Raw genomic sequence first — 22,186 nt, 5'->3', positions numbered from 1 at the left:
CAGTCCCTGTGGAAAAGTTGTTGGTTTTGCTTATATTCTTCCAAGACACAATCATCAAGGACAGTTTAGAAAATCTAATGATTCCATTTTCATGTAATTATGATGCTGTGTGAATGTGCTCCATTTTAATGACCATATTTCATGTGGAACGTTTGCTGTGTGAGCTGGTAACAGATGGCTCAGCAGAAAGCATATTTGAACTATCAAATTACTTGCTTTCTACATAGTGTGGCTGTCTGATGAGGCACTCGAAGTGAACTGATTTCTTGTGAGTGGGATGATAATCTTGCCACCTCCCTCTCTTCTCCCCTCCCATGTCCACAGGCATTATCCACCAGATGAAAGGAGACTATGAGACTGCACTGAAACTCCACAAAACCCACCTCTCCATCACCCAGGAGCTCAGTGACTATGCTGCCCAAGGCCGGGCCTACGGTAACATGGGCAACGCCTACAACGCGCTGGGGGCCTTTGACCAGGCCGTACGCTACCACCGCCAGGAGTTACAGATCTCCATGGAGGTCAATGACCGGGCCTCCCAAGCCTCCACCCATGGTAACCTGGCCGTGGCCTACCAGGCCCTGGGGGCCCACGACCGCGCCCTGCAGCACTACCAGAACCACCTTAATATCGCCCGTGAGCTGCGAGACGTCCAGAGCGAGGCTCGCGCCCTCGGCAACCTGGGGAACTTCCACTGCTCCCGGGGAGAGTTTCCCCAAGCCGTGCCCTACTACGAGCAGTACCTCCGCTTGTCCCCTGACCTCCAGGACATGGAGAGTGAGGGGAAAGTCTGCCACAACTTGGGCTACGCCCACTACTGCCTGGGAAGCTACCAGGACGCTGTCAAGTACTATGAGCAGGACCTGGCTCTGGCTAAGGACCTGCATGACAAGCTGAGCCAGGCCAAGGCCTACTGTAACCTGGGACTGGCCTTCAAGGCTCTGGGTGACTTCACCAAGGCAGAGGAGTGTCAGAAGTACCTGCTCTCTCTAGCCCAGTCTCTTAATAATGCACAGGCCCGCTTCAGAGCCCTGGGAAACCTGGGGGACATCTTTGTCTGCAGGAAGGATGTGACCGGAGCTATCCAGTTCTATGAGCAGCAGCTCGCCCTGGCTCACCAGGTGAGATTCTCTGGCTCCTGTTTTTAATTTGTCATAGTCACAGGAAAGGTCTCCACTTTGTCTGCATACAGTAAGAGAGATTAACATTATATACTGTAAGTCCAGCACTCCACTGATTTAGCAAGGCAGGGCTGTTTATGTAATGCTGTTGCTGTTGTAGATTTGCTGATGCACTGAAATCCTATCTGTGCTTTGTTTCAGGTGAAGGAGCGCAGGATGGAGGCGTGTGCCTATGCTGCCCTGGGTGCCACCTACAGACTGGTGCAGAAGTACGACAAGGCGCTGGGCTACCACACCCAGGAGCTGGAGGTGTACCAGGAGCTGGGCGATGTGCCCGGGGAGTGTAAAGCCCACGGCCACCTGGCAGCCGTCTACATGGCTCTGGGGAAGTACGCCATGGCCTTCAAGAGCTACGAGGAGCAGCTAGAGCTGGGCCACAGACTGAAGGACCCGGGGGTAGAGGCCCAGGTCTACGGCAACATGGGCATCACCAAGATGAACGTAGGGGTGATGGAGGAGGCTATAGGCTACCTGGAGCAGCAGCTGGCCACCCTCCAGCAGCTGAGTGGCAACGAGGCCGTGCTGGACCGGGGTAGGGCCTATGGTAACCTGGGAGACTGTTACGAGGCCCTAGGGGACTTTGAAGAGGCCATTAAATACTATGACCAGTACCTTTCTGTGGCCCAGAGCCTGAACCGCATGCAGGACCAGGAGAAGGCCTACCGAGGCCTGGGGAATGGACACAGGTCAGTGACATCTCTCAGTAGCCCCGACTAGCCATTCTTAGAAATCTGTAACGTGACTGGTTATAGCTCCCTATCAGGTCACTAAGTAGGTAAATTATGCTTATTTAGATGATGTGCCCATGGGGGCCTCGACTCTCAGGGAGCCCCCATTGATTTTGTTGAGTCACTCAGGTATCATATGAACACACATAAAACATGGCAAAATGTGTAGTATTGCAAGAAAAAGCTTAAAAACAGCAACATTTTCTTTCTGCCAAAAAGAGGGGTGTGAACAGTTTGGGGTCGCATCAGTGGGGGTTTGTTACTACGCCGATAAAGACAATATCCATCCGGAACTTTGCCACCTAGGACATTTGTGTGACCGAACCTTCTCAAATAGTAGTTGAGTACCCCTGCCCTGTTTTCTAACTGAATGAGTTACTTAGATACTGTTCTAGGTAAGCTGTGCTATCTGTCCAAATTACCTCTTCTTGAAGTAGTGATTGGACTAAAGTGTCACTAAAGGATTGGCTTGGGTAGACATGGTGTCTCTGCAGCACAGAAACACTGCTTTAGCTCTATAATGAACATCTGTGGTGGGATGAAAAGCCATGAAATCTCTTACTGGCTGTATGAACAGCTAATATCTTAATCAAAGATGAAGAGTACTGCTGATGGAAGTATATATACAACTTTAATTTGTATTTTTCTCTGTTGAATAACATTTAAAAGCAAGGCGTCATATTTCAAATACACTCCTAAGCCACCGTTGCGAGCAGAAAGCCATTCTGCCTTTGAATAAGTTGCCGATATCAATTTCCTCTGGTTGTTGCGGTGACAGATTTTTTGCTTTGACGGGGTATTACTAATAATCATAGTAATCCTACTTTGCATAATCTTTTTTATTTTTGTGCCTGCTGCTGTTTTCCTGCTTGTGTTGGCGCTTGCACTTCCAGGACCACCGTAGTTTAAAGACACCTTGACGGTCGGTGCTAGCTGCTTCAGAACTGAGCCTACTGGCCCCCAGCTGATCTGTATGCAAAGAGCCTGCAGTTAATTCGAGACAACTTTTTATATTCTGTCTCTTTTCTTCGCTCTCTCTCTCCCCTGTGTGCGTCTGAGAGCTGATAACATCCTGTGAGAATACGGTGCGAAACAAAACGTGGCGGCAGCAATGGAATCTTCATTTCAGAGATGATTTTTCCCCTTAGTGTGCATCATTAACATGCCACCATAACAATCAGACAGAACCCTGCATTAGTCATGCATGAGCTAAGAGGTGAAGAATATACATCAGACTCCTACCCTCCTCACTTCCTCTCACTCTCTTTCTCTCTCTCTTTTTCTCTCTTTCTCTTTCTGTCTCTGTCTCTCTCTCGCTCTCGCTCTCGCTCTCTCGCTCTCTGTTCCAGAGCCTTTACTCAACCAGCTCACATTAAAACAGAACATGAATGAAGTTCAAGCCTTTTATTCTTTAATGGTCCTTTTCAAATGACATCCGGCAGTTGTTGCTCCGCCTGTGAATGTGAAAATTGTCTATTTGCAGGGTTTCTGCAGTGTGTGCAGAGTGTTCTAGAGAACAAAACCTGGGTATGAATGCAGGTCTTAGTCAATGTGTAGGCCTATTCACAGAGAGAGACAGAACCTGTATCATCCATGTGACATCCCTCCAATCTAGCCAAGTGGAGGGTGAATTATTTTATCTAGCACCCCCCAACCCATTGCATCATTACCCCATCAGCCCTGCCTCATTCCCCTGCAGCCCATCTCTTCCCCCCTCACACACACACACACACACACACACACACACACACACACACACACACACACACACACACACACACACAGTCCTCAGAGAGTCTGCCGTGCTTTTTGTTGGGAATCTGAAAATTAATTCCCACTGAAACGATGCAGAGCTTAGCAAATGGCAAATGTGATGTGTGTTTCTCATTCTTCCCTAATAGCACAATGTGGCCATATGTGGAGATTAGATAATAGCTGTTCTACTATCCCCCTGATAGGAGATAAGCAGAGAGATGAACAGGGTTACTGTGAGAGGAGTGCACTTGGAGGACACAGTCTCTGTGGCACGAGTCTGTTTGTTCATATTGAGGAGCAGATGGCAATTACATGACGTTCTAGTAGGCATATAATATATTCTACCCATCTCTGTCCATGCCTGCCCAGTTCACCGTGCATATCTCTGTTCCTGCCTGCCCAGTTGACCCTGCATATCTCAGTCCTTCCCCTACTGTTTGACTCCCCCTCGTCCGGCCCTGACTCTCTGTGTCTCCCCCTGCAGGGCGATGGGTAACCTGCAGCAGTCCCTGGTGTGTTTTGAGAAGCGTCTGGTGGTGGCCCATGAGCTGGGGGAGTGTGGAGGGAAGGCCCAGGCTTACGGAGAGCTGGGGGCGCTCCACAGCCAGCTGGGGAACTATGAACAGGCCATCTCCTGTCTGGAGCGCCAGCTAGGCATTGCCCGCGACACCCAGGACCGATCACTAGAGGGCGACGCCAGCTGCGGCCTGGGTGTGGTCTACCAGTCCATGGGAGAGTATGAGACGGCCCTGCGCTGCCACCAGAGTGACCTGGAGATCGCAGAGGAGACGGGCAGTCCCGCCCGACAGGGCCGTGCCTATGGCAACCTGGGCCTCACCTATGAGTCGCTAGGCAACTATGAGCGTGCAGTGGTGTTCCAGGAGCAGCATCTGAGTGTTGCAGCTCAGACCAACGACCTGGCGGCCAAGACCCTGGCCTACGGCAGCCTGGGGAGGACACACCACGCACTGCAGAACTACTCACAGGCTGTCATGTACCTGCAGGAAGGTGAGCGGTGGGGTTGGGGAATAGGAGGGAAGGAAGGAGGGAGGGAGGGGGGGTTACTCATATAGATATGTAGACTTTAGTGACATGAAAGGTGTTGTGACAGCTTCCAACGGAGATGGAATATATATCTGACAGGCATGAATTATCTTGAAGTAGAGCCAAGTAATAATTCTACCAAGAGCAGCAAAATTTTTCAAAAGGCTTATATTTTGTGATTATACCGTTTTTCTGTGTGTATTCGTCTGTTTTTTATTAGCTTGTGTGAGGATGTTTTTGTGTGAGTATAGTTACCATTGTGTGTTTGTGTTTTGTGTGTGTGCACACGTGTGTGTGTGTGTGAGCTCATCCCCATGTTGCATGCCGAGGCATTTAGCAGGTTTACTGACTGCCATTCTTCACACCTATATCCACTGTCTCAGATGGCACTTTCAAATGAGCTGCCAAAGGATCTTTTCACACACTGTGTATCTTTTCACACACTGTGGCTGGCAGACTCCTGCCTCTCACGCTTCATTGTCCTCTACAGATGATGGCGAAATAAAAAGCTGCAGCCTTGGCTCTCTAAAATTAATTATGTCAATAACAGTGCAGGGATTGTTTGTCATAGGGAGGACGTGACCAGAAACAGCTTGCAGGGCTCCGTGGGAGCTGTAATGAGCGTGGCCGTCAGCGCCATTAGCAGCCATTATGCAGAGGCACACCCACTGCATTACTCCCCAAAGCCTGTTTGCATACAGGGAGAATGATCTCTCTGGGTTTATAGGTTGCTTCATCTCCTATAAGGAAGAGAGGAACTAGAATGGCTTCCCTGTCCTCTCCTGTCCTGTCCTCTAAGCCACCAGTGCTTGTGGTGACCTAGACATTGTTCCAACCCTGCTGGTTGGGCTTTAATGGAAACAAAGGAGGCAGGCCACTCTATCTCTTCCCTGTCCTCTTACTGTCCCCTGCTCTGTCCTTGCATTGTTCTTTGGTCCAGCTATGAAAAAGCACACTACTACCTTCCCTATCCTTGACAGCCAATTATTTCTGGCCAACCTACCCAGACCTAAAAGTTGTCACGTTTTTTTTTCTTCTCAGTTTTCCTTTTTTTTATGCCGCACTGCTTGTTTTTTGTTTTTGCATCCTGAAAAATATGAATTGGAAGGAAGCCTAGGAAAGGAGCTCCACTCAGTGCCTATAGTGACAGCATGTGACCTCAGCAACGTGTGTGACTGTGTGTTTGTGTGTGTGTTTGTGTGTGTACACGCCTCACAGTAGGAAGGAGAGAGACACAGCAGTGTTAATGCCTGCAGTATTTTCATCATATAATTTATAATTAGGTAACACTTTGTGAGGCTTTATTCTCTTTACAGTCACAATGCCTTGTGTGTGTGTAAAGTGTGTATGCATGTGTTTAAATGTTTGTATGTATGCATTATAAACAGTAAATGTGTGTGTTCCCATGATTAAACGGTGTACATGTTTGTTTGTCTGTCTGTGTGTGTGTGTGTGTGTACAGTCACAGGGTGCATGGGCCCCCGGGGCTGTAGTGAATCTCTTCACCAGCTGTCAGGCAGCCATTCAAGTGGTCTCTAGTTGCTCTTCATAGTGCAGCCAGTCACAGAGCCACCATCACATCCTCATGTCAGCCACCACAATGTGACTGTGCTGTAGAGCAGTCACACAGGGACAGTGACGGCACGAGAGTGACACACAGGGAGTTAGGGGAGAGAACATAAAGAGAAAGAGAGGGAAGCATGTGAAAAGATATAGAAAGAGGATGCAATGCAGACACAGTGCCTTCAGAAAGTATTCACACCCCTTGACTTTTTCCACGTTTTGTTGTGTTACAGCCTGATTTTAAAATGGATTAAATTGAGATGTTTTGTCACCGGCCTACACACAATACCCCATAATGTCAAAGTGTAACAATGTTTTTTGACATTAAAAATGAAAAGGTGAAATGTCTTGATTCAATAAGTGTTCAACCCCTTTGTTATGACCAGCCTAAATAAGTTCAGGAGTAAAAATGTGCTTAACAAGTCACATAATAAGTTGCATGGACTCACTCTATGTGCGATAATAGTGTTTAACATGATTTTTTAATGACTACCTCATCTCTTTATCCCACACATACAATTACCTGCAAGGTAACTTTAAAACAGCTACAGAGTGTAATGGCTGATAGGAGAAAACTGAGGATGGATCAACAACATTGTAGTTACTCCACAATACTAACATAATTGACAGAGTGCAAAGAAGGAAGCCTGTACAGAATACAAATATTCCAAAACATCCATCCTGTTTGCATCAAGGCACTAAAGTAATACTGCAAAAAATGTGGCAAAGCAATTAACTTTTTGTCCTGGAGACAGTGTTATGTTTGGGGAAAATCCAATACAACACATTACTGAGTACCACTCTTCATATTTTCAAGCATAGTGGTGGCTGCATCATGGGTATGCTTGTAATCTTTAAGGACTGGGGAGTTTTTCTGAATAAAAAATAAACGGAATGGAGCTAAGCACAGGCAAAATTCTAGAGGGAAATCTGGTTCAGTCTGCTTTCCACCACACACTGGGAGATGAATTCACCTTTCAGCAGGACAATAACCCAAGGCCAAATCTACACTTGAGTTGCTTACCAAGCAGACAGTGAATGTTCCTGAGTGGCCGAGTTACAATTTTGACTTAAATCTGCTTGAAAATCTATGGCAAGACTTGAATATGGTTGTCTAGTAATGATCAACAACCAATTTGACAGAGCTTGAAGAATTTTGAAAAGAATAATGGCAAAATGTTGTACAATCCTGGTGTGGAAAGCTCTTAGAGACTTACCCAGAAAGACTCACAGCTGTAATTGCTGCCTAAGGTGATTCTAACATGTATTGACTCAGAGGTGTGAATATTTATGTAAATTACATATTTCTGTATTTCATTTTCAATAAATGTGCAAGCATTTCTAAAAACATGTTTTCACTTTGTCATTATGGGGTATTATGTGTAGATAGGTGATTATTATTATTTTTAATCCATTTTGGAATTCAGGCTGTAACACAACAAAATGTGGCATAAGTCAAGGGGTATGAAGGCTCTGTACATTCATAATGTAATGATCTTGCATGTGTGATTCCACCAAGTCAAATCAAATGAAGGTTTATTGGTTGCGTACACAGGTTTGCAGATGTTATCGCAGGTGCAGAGAAATGCTTATGTTTCTAGCTTCAACAATGCAGAAATATCTAGCAATACAATAACAATACACACATAATCCAAAACGTATAAAAATATCAGAAATATCAGAACAAGCAATATCAGAACGAACAATGTCAGAGTCAGGAATATAAATATGTATATAAATGGTGTGAATAGACAGTATGGGCAGTATATGAATAGAAAAGGTGTATAAAGCAGTAGTTATATAGGAAGAGCCATGACTAGAATATAGTATATACATACAAAGTGGGTAAAATAGTATGTAAACATTATTAAAGTGACCAGTGTTCAACGTCTCTATATACATGGGGCAGCAGTCTCTAAGGTGCAGGTCAGAGTACCGGGCAATAGTCGGCTAGTGACAGTGTCTAATGTGCCAGGCAGACTACCGGGCAGTGGCCGGCAAGTGATGGCTGTTCAACAGTCTGATGGCCTGGAGATAGCTGTTATTCAGTCTCTCGGTCCCGGCTTTGATACACCTGTACTGTCTAAGTCTGCTAGATGGTAGCAGGGTGAACAGGTCGTGGCTTGGGTGGCTGAGGTCCTTGATTATGTTCTTGGCCTTCCTATGACACCGGGTGCTGTAGATGTCCTGGGCTAACCACACCACCCCCTGGAGAGCCATGTGGTTGCGGGCGGTGCAGTTGCCGTACCAGGCGGTGATGCAGCCCGACAGAATGCTCTCGATGGTGCCTCTGTAGAAGTTTGTGAGGGTCTTAGGGGCAATGCAGAATGTCTTTAGACTCCTGAGGTAGAAGAGGCGCAGTTCCACCTTTTTCATTACAGTGTCGATGTGGTGGGACCATTTCAGGTCCTTGGTGAAGCTTTTGACCCTCACCGCTGCGGCCCCGTCGATGTGGATGGGGGCGTGATCTCTCTGCTGTCTCCTGTAGTCCACGATCAGCTCCTTCATTTTGTTGACGTTGAGGGAGAGGTTATTTCCCTGGCACCACTCTGCCAGGGCTATAAACTCCACCCTGTAGGCTGTCTCGTCATTGTTGGTGATAAGGCATACCACTGTTGTGTCGTCAGCAAACTTGATGATAGTTGGAGTCGTGGGTGGCCACTCAGTCATGGGTGAACAGGGAGTATAGGAGGGGGCTGAGCACACACCCATGGGGGGCCCCTGTGTTAAGGATCATCATGGCGGAGGTGTTGTTGCCTAACCTCACCACCTGGGGTCGACCCGTCAGGAAGTCTAGGACCCAGTTGCACAGGAAGGGGTTCAGTCCCAGGGCCCTGAGCTTATTGAAGAGCTTGGAGGGCACTATGGTGTTGAAAACCGAGTTGTAGTCGATGAACAGTATTCTCACATAGGTACTCCTCTTGTCCAGGCGGGATAGGGCAGTTTGCAGTGCAGTGGCTATTGCGTCATCAATGGATCTGTTGGGGCGGTATGCAAATTGTAGTGGGTTGAGTGTCAACCGCACTATGAAAAAAACATGCAGGTTTTTCAATTGCCTTTAAAGCTTCATCATAAGTCCTCTTCATAGAACAGCTCAGAGAAAGCGAGAGAAAGAGAGGGAGTGTGAGAGTGACTCAGAGAGATGGAGTTAGAGAAGTGAAGGTTTTCTCTCAAGCTCCCGACACTAATGAGACCTGAGTTGTCCCTGCTAGTGCTGCCACAGCAGTCGAGATGAAATGGGTTACTGTGACTAGAGGAGGCCAGTCACACACACGGAGAGCGAGAGAGAGCGAGAGAGCGAGAGAGAGAGAGAGAGAGAGAGAGAGAGAGAGAGAGAGAGAGAGAGAGAGAGACAAAACCAACACCACACATCACAATAACCCAAACCTCACCACTTCTACAACCGTATATCCAGACCATCTTCCCCAGCTATACAGACAGCCCCCCTAACGCACCATATCTCTTGAAACATCTCCACACTTTTTATCATTTTATAGAACTCAAATTCCCCCCTAAGGCGCGCAGAGACCATCCCATTAAATAATAGTAAAGGGTCTGTTATCCCTCCACCTTTGACCCTGTTCCTCCTTGTTATCCAAATAGCTAACTTTGCCTGAGAAAACAGAAAATTCAACAACACACATTTAGCCTTTTCCTTATTTGAATACCTGTACCCCATTATAAACATCCCGACAGTAAACTCCACCCCCAACCTCTCACACAGACATTCCAACCGAGACATTAAAGGCATTAACCTGGCACACACAGAAAACACATGAATCACAGTTTCACTCATGACACAGAAAGGACACCCCTGTCCGACTCCCGGTTCAACCTGTGCCAACCAGCTGTTAGTGGCCAGGGCTCCATGTAAAACCCTCCACTGGAGGTCCCCTGACCTCTTTGGTACTGGGAGTTTGTAGAGCCCCCTCCATCTAAAACCCACCATACTCTCCGCCCCACATACCACCCTGCCACTGATGTGCCTTCACTCCTGTTAGGCTCCTGATGTTCCTTACCTTAACGCAGAGGTTGTAGAGGGCTTTACCTCCCGCCCCTTCAAACTCCCCCAGGCTCGGAGTGTTAAAATCTAACAAGTCCTCCAGCCCCCCTTGCCAGTCCCCAGTCTCTGCCGTCACATGCAGTGGCGGAAACATTGGTGGCCCCTCCCCCTTTGGCCGCTCAAACACCCCCTTTACCGGCTCAGACAGTACCTCCTGAACTTCCCCCAGGAATCTCTCCAGCAGCCTAAGAGATGTTAGTCCTGTTTGTTGTGCTAGGACTTCTGGTGTTTTCCACCCCTCCTCTCCCAGCAGTCGCAGGTCACCCAGCCTTAGTAATCCCGCTGCCATCAGTCTCCTCTTCAGGGTGGTCGACTGAACCGATCTCAAAAGGATGGCTGGGTTGTGGAAGATAGGCTCCTCCCACACCCACAGCCCAGGCTCCACACCCCCTTCTCGTGTGGGCCTTAGTAGCTGCCAGGCCCTCAGCACCGCAGAGTAAAAATCAGAGAGACCTGCTGTACTCAGCCCCTCCAGCCTCATGAGGAATAGCTGCTGGTCCAACCCTAATCCGCCAGCTCTCCTCAGCAGCACGCATGCTGGCTCCCTCCATCCGACATCAGTATGGTACAGCAGTCTCTGCGCCGCCTTTAGTCGGAATGCAGCCACCCTGCTCTCCAGTTCCACCAGGCCCTGTCCTCCTTAATTTACGGACATATACAACACTGCCGCTCTCAGCCAGTGATGGCCCGACCAGAAAAAATCCACCAGCTTGCGTTGCAGGTCTGCAAACAACCCCACTGCAAACCCCCTGGAAGAAGAGGAGGGGCCCTATCCCCCCATACCCCACATAACAGAGCTTTGCTCTTGCCCCAGTTTACCTTATCTGACGAAGCTCCCTCGTACACCTTCAGACTATTTTGTAGTGCCTGCATATCCTGACCATCCCTGACCATCACGGAAACGCCATCTGCATACGCTGACACTGCTATGCCTGTCCAGCACACTCCCTGCAGTCTCCTGCATAGCAGGCCTAAAAAAGGCTCAATGGCTTGTGTATATAACTGCCCTGATAGAGGGCATCCTTGTCTAATGCCCCGCCTCACCCAGACTGGCCTACTGAGCCCCCCTCCCACCTTAACCATACATGATGCCCCAGCATACAGCATCTTCACATAGGCCAAAAACCTTTCCCCAAACCCAAACACAGACATCACATTAAACAGATACTCATGGTTCACTCTATCAAAAGCCTTCTCTTGATCTAAAGAGACCAGACCAAAGTTCACATTAGAACCTCTCGACAAGTCCAACATGTCCCTGATTAAGAACAAGTTGTCCGTGATTGAGCGTCCTGGTACGCAATATGTCTGGTCCTTGTGTACTATAGAGTCCAGATGGGACTTCAGTCTGTTAGCGAGGACCTTGGCAAATATCTTGTAGTCCGCACAGAGCAATGCCACAGGCCTCCAGTTCTTAAGTTCACACAAGTCCCCCTTTTTGGGCAGGAGAGTCAGAGCCGCCCGCCGGCAGCTCATCGGCAACTCTCCTACCCTGACGCACTCACACAACACGCAAAAGAAGTCCAGTCCAATTATTCCCCAGAATTGTTTATAAAACTCCATTGGGAGGCCATCCACCCCCGGTGCACGGCCGGGGGACATCTGGGTTACGGCCTCTGCCAGTTCATGGGACAACAAGGGAATGTCCATTTCATTCCTCTGTACCTTAGAGAGCTTAGGGAGTTTGGCAAACAAAACCTGAGCACACATAGGATCACACAGTTCTGCCCTATACAACTCAGTATGAAACTCCACAGTCCGCTCCCGCATCTCCCCCACCACAGAGGTCACCCGCCCATCCGAAAGCCGTAGACAATGCATACCCTTGGCTTCACCGCTCTGTCTTTCCAAACCAAAGAAGAAGGAGCTGGGAGCATCCATCTCCTTGATCATGGAGAACCTAGCTCTTACAAGTGCTCCCTTTTCTTTAACCTGGAAAAAACTGCCCAGGTCCCTACGTAGTTCAGATAAATTAGCCTGGAGGCCTACATTGCCTTGCCCCACCAGCTCTACCTCCATTTCACTAATACTATGCTCGAGTTCCCCCAATACTCTCCTAGCCTCTGAGGATGAGAACGCTGTATACTGTTGGCAGAAAAGCCGAATTTGGACTTTTCCCACATCCCACCATTGACTCAGAGACTCATACTTTCTTCGCTGGCCCCACCTTTCCCAAAAAGTCTGGAAACCTGAGCAAAAAGTGGCATATTGTAAGAGATTTACATTAAACTTCCAATAGGATGCCTGCCGAGGCCCTGGTGAAATAGACAGCCGAGCCATGGTTATGTGATGATCTGAAAAACCCACCGGGAGAATGGTAGCGCCCAACAGCCTATTGCTCTGATTCCTGGACATGTACAATCGATCAAGCCGGTCTGCACTCACTTTAGCCCCAAATAACTTCACCCATGTATACTGTCTTGTGTTGGGATGTCTAGTTCTCCAAACATCCACTAGGTCAAACTGATTAATAATGTCCCTTAACACCCCCACTGAACCTGAATGAGGCTCCTCCCCATTTCTGTCTTTCGTAAAATCCATCGTACAGTTCCAGTCCCCGCCGACCACCAGTGTCTCCTCAGGCGATATCTGTGAGAGTTCCTGTCTAAGACACCCAAATAGAAGCCCCCTCTCTCTCCCTGTGTTAGGCGCATACACATTTATAAAGACAAAACCCCTGTTGTTAATTTGCTTTTACTACAAGTAGTCTACCCCTACACACCTCTTTTGAGGAGGAAGATTTTTACAGACAGACCCGGTACAAAAAGGACTGCCACCCCTGCACTAACATTTGTCCCATGGCTCAGCACACTTGCCCCTTTCCACCAGAGCCCCCAATCAACTTAATTCACCATATCGCTATGCGTCTCCTGCAGAAACAACACCTGTACTTTTTTTTTGTTTTACATATTCACCCAACACACTCCTCTTTCCCGCATCTCTGGCGCCATTAATATTAAGCGAGCCTACCCAAAGAGTCTCCATAAGAAGTGGGAGAAAAGCCAGCAAAGAAAGAGACTTTCATCTAAACAGTGTCTGAAGGTAGACTTTTACCCACTTCCTCAACCTAAACCGTTTCCTGGGTGAGAGGACACCATGCCCCTCATTTTTCATAGCATGTTGTACTGATCTTACAAACTTTCCTGGATCACAAAAAAACAGCCTCAAGATTTACTTTTTTCCCCTTAGTCTCATTCAGGAATCTTGACAGTTCCCTCACTGTGTACTTTGACCCCTCTGACTGACTGGCTGTCAGCTCTGGACCCATTGAGGAGGAGTCTGAAAATAAATCCTCCTCATCGTCTTCCTCCTCACTCTCACCTTCCTCCTTCTCATCTCCATCTCCCATCCTGACCACCTGCTCTTCCTCTCTAGTCGGGACCTCCCCCTCAGCACCAGGCAAAGGTTCCTTGGTGACTTTCACCACACCAGCCTCTGCCCTCCCACCTCCTTTCTTCTCTCCCTCTTCCACTTGACACACTCCTCCACCCCCCCAGTCGCTTACCCTTCCCCACTATACTCTCCTCATCCACTAGCATAACCTGACTAAGCCCAGCCTCATCTACACCACCATCCATGACATGACTAGACCCCGTCTCAGCTACACCACCATCCATAACATGACTAGACCCAGCCTCAGCTATACCACCATCCATAGCATGACTAGACCCAGCCACACCTACACCACCACCTATAGTATGACTAGACCCAGCCTCATCTAACCCACCATCTATTGCAGGACTAGACCCAGCCTCATCTAACCCACCATCTATTGCATGACTAGACCCAGCCTCATCTAACCCACCATCTGTCGCATGACTAGGCCCAGCCTCTGCTGCCTGCGTCTCATGGCCCCCTGCACGTTGACCTCGATTTCCCCCACTGGTGCTTGAACCCTCACCTTGTCTACGGCCTTTATGTGGGCACGCAAAGCTCTTATGCCCCAAATCCCCACACTCAAAGCACCGTCGACTATCTGTGCTGGCAAAACCTGCGTAGAGCCCCTCCCCATGCCTCACATTAAAATGCACATTTAACTGTTGCTCATTGTTATTCAGAAACATGAACACTTGCCTCCGGAATGAAACAACATGCTTGACGGCATCTGCCTGAAAACCTGCCGACAGTACACGAAAACCACTAGCAAACTTACCAAAACGACTCAACTCCTTCCTGATTTGATCATCCGTAATAAACGGAGGCAAATTTGCAACTACCACCCTAGTCGAAGGGGTAGAAAGAGGAGAAATTGGTACCAACACACTCCTTACAAATATTCCACTAGAAATGAGCCTACCCACCAAATTTGCTCTTTTCATGAACACAACCACAGCTTTGTTCATTCTGGATGCGGAATGTATAAATTCAGCTCCTACCTGTTCGCCTACCGCGAGCAGAACCTCCTCCACCTTAATTCCATTCTCAGGAACACACCTGAATCAATGCCGTAACGACAGCGTCTCCTCCGCGCTAGGCTGCGAAGCCATCGCTCACACCACACCGTTCAAAACCCCAGGAAACTAAATCTCTGTCCTCTTCCTCCCTAACTTTGAAAATAAAAACAGTGGGTACCACTAAAACAAACAGTGCATTAACCCTCCACCATAGAAAAGGGAGATTGAAAGGAAAAACCAAGGAAAGAATCAAGAAATAAGTTAGGACAAGCCCTCCACACCAAACACTCAAACGCCAAAAAAACTCCCAGCATGCACTGAGAGAGAGAGAGAGAGAGAGAGAGAGAGAGAGAGAGAGAGAGAGAGAGAGAGAGAGAATTCTGAAAGAAAGGCAGAGAGCTGGAGGAGGGAGAAAGAGGGCAGAGAGGGAGAGGGGGTTATGGAGGAGTATTAAGGCTCACACACATAACACTGATTGTGGCTCTCGCGTTCGTCTGCCGATCATTCAGTGCGCTGTGTTTTAGGGACCACCTGCTGTAGACGTCTGACTGCCGACATTTTTCACACGATTCTACATGTAAAATCGGTGCGCACTTGGTTCGCAAATTACGTTCAGAGGTGCAAAGTACTCTCGGCCAGCAAACGCGGTTGGTGTGTCTGAGACCTTAAGGAGAGCGGGGAAGGGTTGCAGGCTTCAAAGGCGTCCGTCTCTCTGAGGGTGTACTCACAGAGCAGAGCAGATGTCTGGGGGGAGATGTGTGCTGTGCTGCTGTGCCTGGCAGGGTTGGGGTCAACTCCATTTAAATTCCAGTCAATTAAAAAAATTAACCAAACTCCAATTCAAATTTTCCGCATTGAAGAGAATTGGAATTTGAATCGGAATGTTTGTTTACTTCCTGAATTGACTGGAATTTATATGGAATTGACCCCAACCCTGGGGCCTGGTGGAATACGAGGCCGGGTGTTCCTTCCTGGTCACGCTCTCTGTTCTCTTCTTACCTGGGTCAGACCCAGACATACTGTTCTCCAGGAATGTCTGGAAACGCAGAGAGAGTGAGACGAGGGCTGCTTGATACACTACATTACCAAAAGTATGTGGACACCTGCTCATCGAATATCTCTTTCCAAAATCATGGGCATTAATATGGAGTTGGTCCCCCCTTTGCTGTTAAAACAGCCCCCACTCTTCTGGGAAGGCTGCGGGGACCAACTCCATATTATGCCACAAGAGCATTAGTGAGGTCGGGCACTAATGTTGGGCGATTAGGCTTGGCTCGCAGTCGGCGTGCCAATTCATCCCAAAGGTGTTTGATGGGGCTCTGTGGTGGCCAGTCAAGTTCTTCCACAACGATTTCGACAAACCATTTCTGTGTGAACCTCGCTTTGTGCATGGGGGCATTGTCATGCTGAAACAGGAAAGGGCCTTCCCCAAACTGTTACCACAAAGTTGGAAGCACAGAATTGTCTAGAATGTCCCTTCCCTCGAACTAAGTGGCCTAGCTCGAACCATGAAAAACAGCCCCAGACCATTATTCCTCCTCCACCAACTTTACATTTTGCACTATGCATTGGGGCAGGTAGCGTTGTCCTGGCATCCGCCAAACCCAGATTTGTCCGTTGGACTGCCAGATGGTGAAGCGTGATTCATCACTCCAGAGAATGTGTTTCCTCTGCTCCAGAGTCCAATGGCGGCAAGCTTTACACCACTCTAGTCGACGCTCGGCCATGGAAACCCATTTCATGAAGCTCCCGACGAACAGTTCTTGTGCTGACGTTGCTTCCAGAGGCAGTTTGGAACTTGGTAGTGAGTGTTGCAACCGAGGACAGACGATTATTACGCGCTTCAGCACTCGGCGGTCCCGTTCTGTGAGCTTGTGTGGCCTACTACTTCGTGTCTGAGCCGTTGTTGGTCCTAGACGTTTTCACTTCACAGTAACAGCACTTACAGTTGGCCGGGGCAGCTCTAGCAGGGCAAAGATTTGACGAACTGACATATTGGGAAGATGGCATCCTATGACGGTGCCACGTTGAAAGTCACTGAGCTTTTCAGTAAGGCCATTCTACTGCTAATGTTTGTCTATGGAGATTGCATGGCTGTGTGCTCGATTTTATACACCTGTCAGCCAAGGGTGTGGCTGAAATAGCCGAATCCACTAATTTGAAAGGGTGTCCACATACTTTTGTATATATAGTGTATAATGCCCCATTTTCTTTCCCCTCCTCCAAACTTGTTTCCCACTGGTCACAGAGAAATAGAAAGGATACACTATTTCCTTCTACCTAATATAAACCTAGTATCCACAGCCTTGCATGGTCAGCAGCCCAATTCAAAGCCCAGATTGCGTGCTGTGCTGTTAGCACCTCACAGGTGACATGTGGCTGTCTGTCCTTTTTCATCATTTCCCTCCATGGAGTGTCTGTTTCATCACAGTAAATGGGTGAAACCAAGCAGTCGGCAGGCAGGCTGAGGACACATGCAAAGATGTGACATACGCATCACCGCTTGAGGGATTGAAACTGGAAAACAAACAGCATTCTCACCAGGTGATCTGACAAAGCCACGCTAACTGAACACAGGAAAAAATATCCCTGGGTTTTTGCTGAATCTCAGAGGAAGTTTATGGACCAATGTGATGAGCTACACAATGAGTTTCAAGACAGGATTTATCTATCCTCTGTGTGTGTGTGTTGTATTTTCAGTATGTGTGGTTAAGTGGATGATATGTGTTGGTTATTTGCTCTAATGTATGAGTATGTAATTGAGGACAGAGTACGGAAGTATTGTCTCTACACTCTATTAAACCTCTTATGTTTGGTTAGTCCCACACGTCCTTTATACAGAAGCATTAAGTGTGTGTTTGTGTTTGCTCAGCCACTCGATCCTTACCATTGATTACTAGGCACCCAGATTAGTGCCCTAACAGCCTCTTACTGTGTGTCTGGGAGTGTGTGTGTGTGTGTGTGTGTGTGTGTGTTTGTGTGTATGAACCCCAGACTGAGTTGTATTTTACAACTGAGGCCAAATATTCAAGCCTGTTCACTGTCAGAATATCAGTACCACGCTATGCTTACATCTGTTACCCTGAAAGATACCTGAGTGCCTGACCATAGCTCTAAATTATGTATAATCCCTCTCTCTCTCTCTCTCTCTCTCTCTCTCTCTCTCTCTCTCTCTCTCTCTCTCTCTCTCTCTCTCTCTCTCCTCTCTCTCTCTCTCCCTCTCTCTCTCTCCCTCCCTCTCTCTCTCTCTCTCTCTCTCTCTCTCTCTCTCTCTCTCTCTCTCTCCTTCTCTCTCTCGCTCTCTCCTCTCTCTCTCTCTCTCTCTCTCTCTCTCTCTTACTCTCTCGCCTCTCTTTCTTTCTTTCTCTCTCTCTCTTTGTCGCTCCTTTTCTCTCTCTTTCTTTCTTTCTTTCTCTTTCTTTCTCTCCCTTCCTCCCTCCCTCCCTCCCTCCCTCCCTCTCCAGGCCTACGACTGGCAGAGCAGCTGGCTCGGCGTGAGGACGAGGCTAAGATCCGCCATCGTCTGGGGCTGTCTCTGTGGGCCAGTGGGAACCTGGAGGAGGCCCAGCACCAGGTACGCATTTGACATGAACCTCTCCTCACACACAACATACACACTACACAGGGTTACACTTACACCCTCACATCTGTATGTGTGTAGAGAGAGATCATGGATGGAAAGGGAGGAGAAGGAAAGTGAAAAATTATGGAGCGACGAGGAAAGAAGATGGCCTGATGGAGGGAGTGAAAGGAAGAATGTGAGGGAGAGAGAGAGAGAGAGAGACAAACAACTGTACATACCACCAATATTGATCTGTTTATTTATATTCCCTACTATTTGTACTACAAGTATTTTCACATGGCTAAAACACTGTACATAGCTGATAATATAACACTTGAAATGTCTTTATCTTTTTTTAACCTTTTTGAGTGCAATATTTACTGTTAACTTGGAATAGTATTGTTTATTTCACTTGCTTTGGCAATGGAAACACATGTTTCCCATACCAATAAAATCCCATTTGAATTGAATTGAGGGAGAGAGATGCAGAGGAGACAATTCTGCTTGAACACACCTCTCTTCTCTCTCTCTCTCTCTCTCTCTCTCTCTCTCTCTCTCTCTCTCTCTCTCTCTCTCTCTCTCTCTCTCTCTCTCTCTCTCTCTCTCTCTCTCTCTCTCTCTCTCTCTCTCTCTCTCTCTCTCTCTCTCTCTCTCTCTCTCTCTCTCTCTCTCTCTCTCTCTCTCTCCACATCTATTACAATGACCTTATCCCCATACCCCTCAGGCTTAACCTGTCAAACAGATGTTAGCCAAAGCAACAGTATTTTGTCACACCCCAGTTCATTCCCAGGCAAATCAGTAATGTTTGGGATATTTCCTCCAGTCATTGTAGGGTGCGTTGTTGGTGGAAAAAGGAAAGGAAGTAGTTGTCCTCAGAGTATACACTACCGGTCAAAAGTTTTAGAACACCTACTCGTTCAAGGGTTTTTCTTTATTTTTACTATTTTCTACATTGTAGAATAATTGTGAAGACATCAAAACTATGAAATAACACATATGGAATCATGTAGTAACCAAAAAAGTGTTAAACAAATCAAAATATATTTTATATTTGAGATTCTTCAAATAGCCACCCTTTGCTTTGATGACAACTTTGCACACTCTTGGCATTCGCTCAACCAGCTTCATGAGGTAGTCACCTGGAATGCATTTCAATTAACAGGTGTGCCTTCTTAAAAGTTGATTTGTGGAATTTCTTTCCTTCTTAATGCGTTTGAGCCAATCAGTTGTGTTGTGAAAAGGGGAAGGGGGGGGGGTGGGGGGTATACAGAAGATAGCCCTATTTGGTAAAAGACCAAGTCCATATTATGGCAAGAACAGCTCAAATAAGCAAAGAGAAACAACAGTCCATCATGCCAGGTCGCAGTTGTAAATGAGAACTTGTTCTCAACTGGCTTACCTGGTTAATTAAAGGTGAAAGAAAGAAATAAATTACGTTAAGACATGAAGGTCAGTCAATACGGAAAATGTCAAGAACTTTTTTTGAAAATGAAAAAAAAGTTTTTTCAAGTGCAGTCGCAAAAACCATCAAGCGGTATGATGAAATTGGCTCTCATGAGGACAACCACAGGAATGGAAGACCCAGAGTTACCTCTGCAGCAGAGGATAATTTCATTAGAGTTACCAGCCTCAGAAATTGCAGCCCAAATAAATGCTTCACAGAGTTCAAGTAACAGACACATCTCAACATCAACTGTTCAGAGGGGACTGTGTGAATCAGGCCTTCATGTTCGAATTGCTGCAAAGAAACCACTACTAAAGGGCACTAATACGAAGAAGAAACCTGTTGGACCAAGAAACACGAGCAATGGACATTAGACCGGTGGAAATGTGTCCTTTGGTCTGGAGTCCAAATTGGAGATTTTTGGTTCCAACCGCCGTGTCTTTGTGAGACGCGGTGTGGGTGAACGGATGATCTCTGCATGTGTAGTTCCCACCGTATAGCATGGAGGAGGAGGTGTTATGGTGTGGGGGTGCTTTGCTGGTGACACTGTCTGTGATTTATTTAGAATTCAAGGCACACTTAAGCAACATGGCTACCACAGCATTCTACAGCGATACGCCATCCCATCTGGTTTGGGCTTAGTGGGACTATCATTTGTTTTTCAACAGGACAATGACCCAACACACCTCCAGGCTGTGTAAGGGCTGTTACCAAGAAGGAGAGTGATGGAGTGCTGCATCAGATGACCTGGCCTCCACAATCCCCCGACCTCAACCAAATTGAGATGGTTTGGGATGATTCAGACCGCAGAGTGAAGGAAAAGCAACCAACAAGTGCTCAGCATTTGTGGGAACTCCTTCAAGACTGTTGGAAAAGCATTCCAGGTGAAGCTGGTTGAGAGAATGCCAAGAGTGTGCAAAGCTGTTATCAAGGCAAAGGGTGGCTATTTGAAGAATCTCAAATATAACATATATTTTGATTTGTTTAACACTTTTTTGTTTACTACATGATTCCATATGTGTTATTGTATAGTTTTGATGTCTTCACTATTATTCTACAATGCAGAAAATAGTAAAAATAAAGAAAAACCCTTGAATGAGTATGTGTTCTAAAACTTTTGACCGGTAGTGTAGATGAGATGATTATTCATGAGGAAGCAGGGAGGGTGGTACTGCTGGTGGTACAGCTATAGGACCTTGGTAAATACCCTGACCCACTTCAGGGCTGATTTGCATAGTGCAATATGACCCAGTATGCAGTATTACAGCAATTAACATTCATACAGCATCCGTACTGTTTGAATGAGATGACTTGACCCCATGTTCCTCTTTATCCAGGTTTAAACCCAAATGGTTTTTAACACCCTCACTCTGTTCCGCCTTGTTCTCTGTGGCGGAGAGATTTTACCTGCCGACACTCAATCAGATTTGTGAGAATACATGGTGTCATTTTGTCACTGCTGGAGAGGATATGGGATTGGGTAATGGGTAATGGGTTTGATGTTTTACAGCTCATAACTTCTATCAGAGAGGGTGAACGTAGCCCAGGGGAAAAGACATGATGAGAGTTGTTTCAGGCATCGTACATGTGCAACTGTCATGGTGTGACAATGTCAGATAAAAGTCATGTTAATCATGGGTTATATTGGTTCATAAATGGGCTTATACACTGAGTGTACAAAACATTAAGAACACCTTCCTAATATTCAGAACAGCCTCAGTTCGTCGGGGCATGGACTCTACAAGGTGTCGAAAGCGTTCCATAGGGATGCTGGCCCATGTTGACTACAATGCTTCCCATAGTTGTGTCAAGTTGGCTGGATGACCTTTGGGTGGTGGATCATTCTTGATACACACAGGAAACTGTTGAGCGTGAAAAACCCAGCAGCGTTTCAGTTCCTGACACAAACCGGTGCGCCTGGCACCAACTACCATACCCCGTTCAAAGACACTTACATCTTTTGTCTTGACCATTCACCCTATGAATGGCACACATACAGTGAGGGAAAAAAGTATTTGATCCCCTGCTGATTTTGTACGTTTGCCCACTGACAAAGACATGATCAGTCTATAATTTTAATGGTAGGTTTATTTGAACAGTGAGAGACAGAATAACAACCAAAAAATCCAGAAAAACGCATGTCAAAAATGTTATAAATTGATTTGCATTTTAATGAGGGAAATAAGTATTTGACCCCTCTGCAAAACATGACTTAGTACTTGGTGGCAAAACCCTTGTTGGCAATCACAGAGATCAGACTTTTCTTGTAGTTGGCCACCAGGTTTGCACACATCTCAGGAGGAATTTTGTCCCACTCCTCTTTGCAGATCTTCTCCAAGTCATTAAGGTTTCGAGCCTGACGTTTGGCAACTCGAACCTTCAAGTCCCTCCACAGATTATCTATGGGATTAAGGTCTGGAGACTGGCTAGGCCACTCCAGGACCTTAATATG

At 47.0% G+C, this 22,186-nt stretch overlaps 1 protein-coding gene across 2 annotated transcripts in view; it reads left to right on the top strand.

Annotated features, from left to right (window-relative positions):
* The window catches only part of LOC121530910 (tetratricopeptide repeat protein 28), a 247,317-nt gene that overhangs the window by 193,851 nt on the left and 31,280 nt on the right, over positions 1-22,186 (top strand). For both annotated transcript variants that reach the window (XM_041836277.2, XM_041836276.2), the window contains exons 6-9: positions 325-1,121; positions 1,323-1,867; positions 4,149-4,672; positions 18,193-18,302. In XM_041836277.2, the coding sequence (XP_041692211.1) occupies positions 325-1,121; positions 1,323-1,867; positions 4,149-4,672; positions 18,193-18,302 (1,976 nt within the window). The remainder of the gene's footprint in view (positions 1-324; positions 1,122-1,322; positions 1,868-4,148; positions 4,673-18,192; positions 18,303-22,186) is intronic.

The sequence above is a fragment of the Coregonus clupeaformis genome, chromosome 18 (assembly GCF_020615455.1).
Source record: "Coregonus clupeaformis isolate EN_2021a chromosome 18, ASM2061545v1, whole genome shotgun sequence".
Lineage (NCBI taxonomy): Eukaryota > Metazoa > Chordata > Actinopteri > Salmoniformes > Salmonidae > Coregonus > Coregonus clupeaformis.
This window is presented reverse-complemented; position numbering and strand designations above follow the sequence as displayed.